Raw genomic sequence first — 10,434 nt, forward strand, 5'->3', positions numbered from 1 at the left:
TTTTAACATATTATGGTACAAGAAATTTTATGTACCAGTAACAAATTTGTGATATTTATGCATCATAGAAGGCCAAGAACTCTTTGTAGTTACAAGTTCGTCGTAAGTTCAACAAAACCACTTACTGTATTATTTTACTACATTATTTTACTGTATTAATTACAAGGTATTATTTTGCATATGGATATCGTTATTGATTTCTAGAGTTACGCTTTTAACTCATAAGCATAAATTAAAAAATTAAAAATATTTATATGGATACGGAATTAGTCCTACCCATGTATAATGTGCATCCTTATTTTTCCCTCATAAATTTGGGCAAAACAGTACGCATTATACACAGCAAAAAATGGTACTTCTCTAGGTTTCACTTTCTTGGTGAATGGCAACTCCACCTCTCCAGATACCCATGTGAGAAATTGGGTGTCATCTTTAACTCTCTGTGATACTGTGATTTATAATACATCACGCCCTCCTTTCTCCTTCACTCCCCTTATCCCATGTACTACATATAGTTCTCTCAGTTCTGTAGATTTCTTTCCATTCCAGTTACCATCATGTCATTTCTCTATAATGGCAGTAGCTTCCAGTGTTGTTGAATCCATTTAAGAAACTACCCAGAGTTGCAGAGCTGACCATACTACTCCATTGCCTTTGAGTGGTTCTCATTTGTCCTAGAGATCAAGTCTTAATGTCCTGAGCAAGACATAAGATGTCCCCTCATGGCCCTGTCTACCTCTTCAGACCCCTGTCTCACATTTCTTTCACACACATAATGCTCTAGTCTACAGTTTAAGCTAACTGAACCGCCTTTATTTCTTTCTGCCTTAAGGCTTTTATATATGGTGCCTCCCCCTAGAATTCAATAGTATATTTATTGGTTGTCCTAAGCTCTGAGGATACAGTAGTGAACAAGACAAAGTTCTGTTCTAGTGGAGCTTGCATTTCAGTGGATGACACAGGTAATAATAACTAGGTAGACAAGTGAATATATGTTGTGTCAAAACATAAGTACTATGAAGAAACATAAACCAAGGCAGGAACTAGAGAATATGACTATGCTCAGTTATATCATGAGATTAAAAAATGACTATTTGGGGAAGGTGGCATTTGAACAGAGATTAAAGAAAAGGATGGAATGAGCCATGTGATTCTTCAGGAGGAAAGTATTCTAGGTAGAGAGAATACTTGGCAGAAACAGTGAGACAGCTGTGTGCTGGCATGTTTGAGAATCAGCAAGATTTGTATGGGAGAAGGTATTTAGGGAATGTGGACAGTGAGGTAGCCAGGAAGCAGACCATGTCCACCCTGTGGCCCAGAATAAGGATTTCAGGTTTATTCTTGGTATGATGGATAGCGCTTAGAAGGTTGAGAGCCGTGTGATGTGATTTACATTGGTAGAGTTTGGGAGACCAATGAGAAGATAGTTAAAAAGTCCAGGCAAGAGATGATAATGGCTCAGTCTACAGCGGCAGTGATGAAGGCAGCTGAGGTGGCTGGGAGTGGTCTGTTTCCCACTCCCTGCTGTATCCAATCTTCAGGTCTCAGATTAAATACCACTTCCTCAGATACTCTTCCTGATCTCTCTTACCTGGGCCAGGTCTCTCTGTTATGCCTGTCTGTACACCTTGTTCTCTTTTGTGGCACTTATAAATAACCGCTGCCATAAAGCTCCATTTGTATCCCCTGTGTCAAGATAGTGGAGCTCTTTAAGGGAAGCCGGGAGGATGTCTGTCTGGATCCCGGCAGCCCTGAACTGCTGGTTGCATAATGGTGCTTAGTGCACACTTAAACAGCTTTTTTCAGGGAGCGAATGTCTGATTGTATTTAAAATTGCCCTTACCTTTCATAGCAGTATGGATCTTTACTGTTGATATTTTTCTTTTTCTTTAGTGAAACTGATGAAAGTTGTAAGAAGCACCTTGGAAGAGTGTTATCTATTTGGGAAGAAAGGTCTGTTTATGAAAATGATGTATTAGAACAACTTAAGCAAGCTCTGTGTAAGTGTATAATCTTTTATCATGATCTCTTCATTAAAATGTGTTCGTTTATTAAGACTTAACTGTTCTTTTAATTCAGATGGAGATAAGAAGCCTAGGAAGCGAACTTATGAACAGATAAAGGTGGATGAAAATGAAAACTGTTCCTCTCTGGGCTCTCCAAGTGAACCACCACAGGTAGAAGTTGTTCTCTGTTAAGGGAGTTATGTTACTTCATGTGGCCACCAAGCTTTATTAATGTCAGTGTCTTACTGTAGTAAATTGATTTTAATTACCGTTCTTGGTACAAGAAAGAAGCTACATGAATATCTCATATTTTCTGATTAACAGATTGCTGATGTTTATATAATATGTATTGTATATTAGGCCATCATATTTTACATAGAAAGAGGATTTCTCATTGCTTAGTATGATTAGGTCTAGTGAGATATCCACCGTTTAAACAGTTTCCTTTTAAATAAATAAAACACTATATAAGATTACTTGTATGATTTAAGTACACTAAAAATTCCATTTCTAGAAATTAAACACTGCCCTTATGAAGTATTTTTGCTTTTAAACCTGTAAAAACGAGTGTTAGAGTAACAAGTATATATTCATACAGTTCTGTGTAACTAGTAGAACCATGTAGTTCCATGATAAAATAAGGTGGATTCAAATCATTACCTTAATATTTCGTGTCCTCCCAGATTGGTATAATAAAGCATTCCTTAACCATTAGATGATTCCAGAAAGACATTTTTAAGTTTTAATTATGTGGGCATTGAGTCTTAAAGCTTCCTCCTTCTATGTTTCAAACATATAGGAGAGACAGATAAAATTTAAAAGGAGAAAATGAAGACATAGCCATACTCTTAAAACAAGGTAAATATCATGGTGGGCTAGAAATGGTATAGAAACACAACTCAGTATGTGAGCCAGAGACTGGTTCCTGCTGAGCTTTGATCTGGAAGCAGACATGGGTTGCCAGAAATTAGTATCCTGGAGGGAAACAATAACTCAGAGTGCTCCAGGAAGTTGGAGGACTTGACCTGAACTCACTGCACGAAACCAGAGGCAGGGTGGAACTCTTGCCCCCATGAAAAGAGCTTGAAAGAAACGTACAATCAATTATGGCCTAGAACTGTGGCTATATATTGGTGTTAACACTAGGGAGGCAGAAAGAATCTACCTGTTGGCTCAGCGACAGGAATGCTGAACCCCCGGTGATAGCATTTTTTGTGAGGGACTAGCTTAGATCAGTTGGTAACTGGCAGTCAGTGTCATCTTAATATATACATAGAATTGGTAATTTCATATATTTTTCAAGTATGTGTGTGATTTCCTAGTTTTCCAGGATCTATCTAGTTTTAGAGATTAAGGAAAGCAAAAAAAGGAGGTGCAATGGGGATGGAGACTAGTGAAAAGAAAATGTATTAATTTTCTTTGGAATAAGTTTATAGACATTATGAATTGTGAAATCACCAGCAAAGACTTGCCCTTCCCTCCTAATTACAGCTGGTATATGAAAAAATGCAACTAAAATATTCTAATGATAAAATAATTTTTATAATGGTTAAGCATTATGTTAAAGTTAGTCATCATATATGTGGAACTCTGTAATATTTTAATGATCTTATTAACAAATCATAGACTAGTTGAAGATACCATATTTAAATGTATTCCAAAACCACATTTTTTGTGTTTGCTTTAATTATATCATTTAGAAATGGAATCTGGGAGACTCTTCCATGTTGTGGTAGAAGAAATTTGTATCCTCCTTCCCCAATATTCAATTTCATATTAAAAAATGCTCGTCACGTATAATGATAATATAATGAATAAAATTTGTATTCTCCAGGTTGAAGTTATAGCCTGTCTTCCCTTTACCATTGTGTGTATTTGGCATATAAATCAATCACATCAATTTAATAGTCAGATAATCTGTCTTCACTGCAGTATGAGCTGCTCACAGCCAAGGGCCACGTCTCATTTATATTTCAAATATATTTATTTCCAGTACCTAATGTAGTGTAACTTCTTTTCCTTAGAATACAAAAGAAATGGAGTGTCTCAGAAAGCAGCTTATATTTGAAACTTTGAATTAGTAAATAGCCCATAAGGGCTAATGAACATGAAATAAATTGCAAGTCTTTTGTTATGTGTTTAAGCTCATTTATTTTGGTTCTAAAGTTGTATAACTTTTTAGACTCTAGATCTCGTTAGGGCGTTACAAGATCTGGAAAATGCTGCCTCAGGTGATGCAGCAGTTCATCAGAGGATAGCTTCTTTGCCTGTTGAAGTCCAAGAAGTATCCCTACTAGATAAAATAACAGGTAAGAAGAGAAAATGTGACCTGAACTTTTTTGGGAGTCAAGATGAGGGAATAGCATATGGCATTGTTTTTGTTTTGTAATAATCTTATTCTGTGCTTTTCTTAGATAAAGAATCTGGAGAAAGGCTTTCTAAAATGGTAGAGGATGCTTGTATGTTGCTGGCAGATTACAATGGCAGATTGGCGGCTGAAATAGATGATAGGAAGCAACTTACTCGAATGTTAGCAGATTTTCTTCGTTGTCAAAAGGAAGCCCTTGCAGAGAAAGAGCATAAATTGGAAGTGCGTAACCTTTTCCTTCTTTAGTGCTTATTTAATTTACCTTTTTTTTTTTTGGTAGGAATTTTAAAATTTCTTAATGTTCTTGCACATGTTACGTTTTTTTTTTTTGACATAGACCTTTTTAGACAGTGGCCCTGGTATGGTAGCTGCTCCTTGCATTAATGGGTTTCCTGTCTATTTGAATCAAACCAACTTGCCAAAGTAATTTAGAGATTTGGAATTAACAGAATTGATTGCATTTAAAAATTATTCATGTGAGATTCCAGTAATATGAGTTTAAATCCTTATTTTCAAAGCTAAAATAATCGGGAATAGCAGTTAGTATAAAGTCTGGTGTTAAGTACAGTAAATTATGGTTGGACTTATTTAATTCCTGTTCTGAGTACATGCAGTCTTTTGGGTATACATTTAAGAAGTAAAAAGACTTTTGGGCATAGAATTGGTGGTGGGTATGCTAGCCCCCAGTCTCTCTGTTCCTGAACAATTCATCAGTTTTCCTCAGGCATGTAGTGTTCAAGTAACTCCTTTGTTCCACCCCTGATTTTAATGCTTAACATATTCCCACCCCACTCCCAGCTCAAATACACCCTTAGGTAGAAAGTAATTGCCTTCTTTAAATTGAATAATGATTGATACTAAGGTGAGAAGTCTGGAGCCGCAGAGGTAAAAAAAAACAAACCCCAAAACACCCTCATATCTCCTCTGAGCAGAGTAGCCATTGTCAGCACTAGATGAGCCAGATTTGGTTTTATTAAAAGAATTTTTCATTTGACTAGTTCTTGTTTAAATTGTTTACTGCTGTAGCAATTTCTTATGTAGGAGAATTTCTAATTAGTCTGGATCCCGTTATTTAGAGACAATTGTCTGTAAATTTGTAGGTAAGTTATGATACTGCTTCTATTCATTCATCTGCTTTAAATGTCTAGTCTTGTTTCAGCAATCTCTGATTGTGCCCGAGATGGTTGCCATTTTACCTGTGAGAGCAGCTTCTTGATTAAGGACCAGCAACAGAGCTTTCCCTCCACAAAAATCTCAGCTCTTAATTTAGCGTTGCTCCCCCTCTGCTCACGTTGCTCCCCCTCTGCTCACGTATACACTCTCAGAGCGTAATTGTTGGTGCCACGCTCTGCCTTTAGAGAGGTTGCCCAGTTCTGTGGAGAAAGGAAAAGATAGAATTTTTAAAAGATACTTTTGATAGTTAAGTGGCCAGTTTTTTATTTTGTAATGGAAATTCAATGTTAAACATATTGTTACTTGTTTTATTGCTAACAGAATTAAGGGTAAGTAATGTCATACAATTTTTGTCTTTAGTCTTTTGGTATGGTTTCTTTAACTTCTGTTGAGCTTCTGTTGCAGGTATTGGACATGGGCGTATCTTCTAACGATGTCATCATCATTAGCATATTCTTCCTGTTAAAAATAAATATCAAACTCCAAAGCCTGTATTGTCTCATGTTTTTGAAAATGGAAGCAAAGACTGCAACTTTATTCTACTTTATACTGCTTTCTCACTTAAATTGGTTATTTATCACTTGTTACAAAAATAGAATTTATGTTTGAAATGTAGAAAATAGATCAGGTACCAACCCCACCCCCTCTTTTGTCAGTGCCTTCCAGCCAGATTTCATAGTTGATAGTTGTAGGTGGTGAGGCTGATGATAAGAATAATATTTACCATGTGTTAGGTATTATTCTAAGCATGTCACATATATCAACTCATTTAGTCCTATATAGCAGGAAATATTATTATCCCCATTTTAAAGATAGGAAACTAAGGCACAGGAAGATTAAATAACTTGCCCAAGGTCACAAGGTAGTGAATTGTTTAGAACCAGGGAATCTGCCTCCAAAAAAGACATACATACTTTTCATTTTTACTTAAAGAAATGATAACAGTAAAAGCTAAGCCCTATCTCCAGCTGTTTCTGCTTCCTCCCTCCGCAGAGGTAATCACTCTTGAAATAGTCTTGTAGGAACTTTTTTTTTCCCCCAGCATAACTGGATTTTCTCATAAAGAAATCACCTAAATTATGTTAAACATTTTTTACAAGAAATATTTAGGTTTAAACAGTGAAGTCATTTCTCAGAACTCTTTGTAAATTATCATTTATAACTAATGCCTTTGTCAGAAGATAAGAAAATGTTTTGAGATATTTAGATATTATTTGTACTAAGTAGGCAGCACCACTTTAAAGCTGAGGCTAAGCGGTCAAGTTATACTTCCCATATGAGCTGTGACATCATCAAATAGTTTTAAGTTAGGCATTTTTGAACATATACTGTGATTGACCAGGTATTATTGATGTGTCATTTGTTTTGTTTTGAAAATGGGAGGTAAATTTAAAGTGTCAGTTCAGAAATTGGCTATTTCATATTTCTTAAGTAGGCCACTATAAAAGCATTTGTTAGGAATGAAAACTTGAAGTATATTTTAAAATTTTGGAAATTATGAATCATTTTTTGGAAACTTGTGGCTAACTTTAGCTGGTTATTAAGTAGATCACTTAGACTTGATAAATGTAATTTATAAAATGTGTTTCATAGATTGTTATGGGAATCATTTCACCATTCAGAAGTTGAAATTATTGCTAAACCATTGTTCACCTAGCTTATTATTTTGGAAGGCATTCATGGATAGGGGGCTTAAAATGACATTTTGATTTTGATATTTTCGGAGAGAAGGCAGTGTAGAGAGTTCAGCTATTCTTCCATATTCAATAAGATAATACCTGCTCAGTTTTGAATACCTTTTTTCTATGATGTAGTTGATATAAGGAAACATGCTTTTATAAAATCCTTATTTATCTCATAGTAAATTGATCTATTTTAAATTGCTAGGCTTCCATAGAAAATTGATTCTCTAGTCTGTGGAATAGATTTCCATAGAAAATTGAAAATCACCATTTGATGCCTCTTAAAAGGAGAAGTCAGTCATAATTACAAAGTTCTTGAAGTCCAGATAGGAAAGGTGTCAGAGAGGACAGTGTTTATCTTTTGCAGTCTTACATCGGTAATTTCAGATTTACCTCATTAAAAAAAAGTGAGGGCATAGTATTCATTGTATGAATGTTGTGTGTTTAGTTTGTTTAAATATGTCCCTCTTCTCATAGTGTCAGATTGCATCCATTGAGTTGCTTTTATTAGTTTTGTGTATTATATGTAGTACTATAGAGAACACCTGGTGATGGCAGGCTTGTATAATTGTGCAAGAATATCTATCTGCAGGATTGATTCTCAGAAGTAGAATAGAATAGCTAGGTCAACAGGAATGTATGTTTTAAGTGTTGATAGTGTACTGAAGCCCTCCAAGAGATTCTGCCTTTTTAAATTCCTCGCAGTATGAGTACATCTTTTCCTGTACAGCCTTGCCCACACTGAATGTCAGTGATCTTTTAACTTTTTGCTTTATCTGATAAAAACTTATTTTTTCATTCACTTAGTTTGAACATCTTTTAAAAATATTTTTAGCCATTTTATTTCTGCTGTAAATTCCCTATATTCTTTGACTACTTTTCTGTTTGGTTCTAAATCTGTGTATTAGTATTTGTGTTTGCCTTTGTGGATTCAGGGCTTTCTGGGTATAATTAAGGTGGCCTCAATTCATAACTATAAAAATACTGTGCTATTTTTTATGGTTCTTTTTTTTTTTTTTTTAAGATTTTTTTATTGGGGAATTCGGGGGATGGGAACAGTGCTGGGGAATTGGGGAAGGGGAACAGACAAGTTGTTGTCGTTTTGTTCTTCAGTCTAGTTGTGGATGACGTTGCTTCACTGGCCCAAGTTGGCACCATCATTGCGCTCTTCCTGGGAGAGGCAGATCAGTCGCCGGCTTCTGGACGGCCGCTCAGTGCGGCTGCTGGCCGCTCACGCTGGCTGCTGGCTACACATGGTAGCCCATGGCAATCCACTGCCACAGGGGCTGCAGCCTACGCCGTCGCCGGAGACTCACAGCAGCCCAGCTCCAGGTTGAGCTGTTGTTCAGCATCTTAGCTGTAGAGGGCAGTGTCACTGGCCCTCATGTGGGATCCGAACCGGGGCCCTCCGGCATCCAAAGCCAGTTCTTAACCATTGCGCCACTCGGCCGGCCCTATGGTTCTTTTTTTTAATAATTTTATCCATTAGGATTTTTTGTTCTTGGTATGTATAATGTTGGGAGCTAACTTTTAGGAAGTGATAGTAAAAGTTTCCGCATTTATTGATTAATGACTCAATCTATCTTACTATGTTTTGAAATGCCATTTCTGTCATACTAATTCCTATGTATACACATGGGAGTGTAGTTCCGTTTCTATTTTACTGGTCCATTTGCCTTACCCACCCTTAACGATACAGTAGATTTTTGTTTGTATTGCTGTTTGGTATTGTTTGTGTCTATAATTTTAACTAATCATGGTTGTATATATGAATTTTTACTTTCTTCCCACTTATTTTATACATATTTGCCTTCATACTTAATATTTTATTTTATTTTTTAAAGATTTTATTAGGGAGTTGGAGAATCGGGGAAGGGAACAGCCAAGTTGTTGTCCTTCAATCTTAGTTGTGGAGGGTGCAGCTAGCTCAGCTCCAAGTCTAGTCGCCATCTGGCCTCCCATCAGCAGCTCACGGCTCCTCAGCTCAAGGTGCCATGTTCAATCTTAGTTGCGGGTGGGCATAGCCCACCATCCCATGTGGGAGTAGAACCGGCAGTCTTGTTGTTAGGAGCATGTGCTCTCACCAGCTGAGCCATCCTGCCACCTGTTGGCAGCTCAGCGGCAGCTCAGCTCAGATACAGCTCACTGGCCCATGTGGGAATCAAACTGGCGACCCTGTTGCTCAGAGCTCGCACTCTTAACCAACTGATCCACTCAGCCAGCCCCATACCTAATACTTTAAATGACAACATTTTGCTAAGACCATTTTTTATTAAATTATTTTTTATTTACAGTTGACAGCTAAGTAGACGTTGCTTAATTTACTTGGCCTTTTCCCTATGTTTGGACACACTGTTTGCTTCTGTTGTTTGTCCCTCTGTTAGATAGTATTTCCCAGGTTTTCAAAGAATGCTTACTTTTATAAAACTTGTTTTCCATTTCTGTCAAACATTCAATTTCCATTTTTTAAAACGCTTAAGATAAATTTTGTTTTCCCTGAGACATTTAATGATTAGAAATTCCAGATATCATACTCTTTTAATGTAGTAAATAGGAATATTCATATATATATATATATATATATGTATGTATATATATATATATATATCTCACTAAAAATACAAATTCAAAAATCTGTTGCTGAATGTGTTATCTGCATGTAGCTTTTTGATTATTGATTAATCTCTTTAGAAATATTTTTCAAGGGCATGGTAGTAAGAATATGAGAACCTGATTATAGAATCTTTCATCTGTGATGCAGTTATTTCTTCACATTTTACTCTTTTTTTCCATTGAAATCATATTAAATTTAGAAAGAATTTGATAAGATAGAGCAATATGGATTTTTCAAAGAAGCAAATGTTTCTAGCTTCTTAATGGTTTCTTATTTTTTTGAGATCTAAATATCATTCAGTCAAAAATTTTTAATGGTTAATTTATCAATTTTTGAAGAATTATGCAATTTTTAAATTACTTTTATTGATTATGCAAGTAATCTGTTTTCATCATAAAAAAGCTACATAAGCAAAAGGCTTAGCACTGTGTATTGGGCTCCTTGTATTTGCATAGTGCCCTTTTCATGTGATATATTGGGTCTTTGGAAAAGTCATGACATATTTTGTCGGTGTTTTTCAAAGGTCATTTATTTATATAAAGAACAAAGATCAATCAATGATATATTGCCCGTTTTGTTCGATAACCTTTT

General features: G+C 35.9%; 1 protein-coding gene across 6 annotated transcripts in view; it reads left to right on the plus strand.

The window, feature by feature from the left end:
- The window catches only part of RPRD1A (regulation of nuclear pre-mRNA domain containing 1A), an 83,121-nt gene that overhangs the window by 36,696 nt on the left and 35,991 nt on the right, over positions 1-10,434 (plus strand). For 5 of the 6 annotated variants that reach the window (XR_002123464.1, XM_019637912.1, XM_019637911.1 and 2 more), the window contains exons 3-6: positions 1,894-2,000; positions 2,080-2,177; positions 4,189-4,315; positions 4,421-4,596. Coding sequence is in view for 5 of the 6 variants with exons in the window: in XM_019637912.1 (XP_019493457.1) it covers positions 1,894-2,000; positions 2,080-2,177; positions 4,189-4,315; positions 4,421-4,596 (508 nt within the window). In the remaining variant the exon portion in view is untranslated. Of the gene's footprint in view, positions 1-1,893; positions 2,001-2,079; positions 2,178-4,188; positions 4,316-4,420; positions 4,597-5,952; positions 6,240-10,434 lie in introns of those variants that run through there. The other variant, XM_019637908.1, reaches the window with a different exon arrangement.

Source organism: Hipposideros armiger, unplaced genomic scaffold (genome assembly GCF_001890085.2).
Source record: "Hipposideros armiger isolate ML-2016 unplaced genomic scaffold, ASM189008v1 scaffold_36, whole genome shotgun sequence".
Taxonomy (NCBI): Eukaryota; Metazoa; Chordata; class Mammalia; order Chiroptera; family Hipposideridae; genus Hipposideros; species Hipposideros armiger.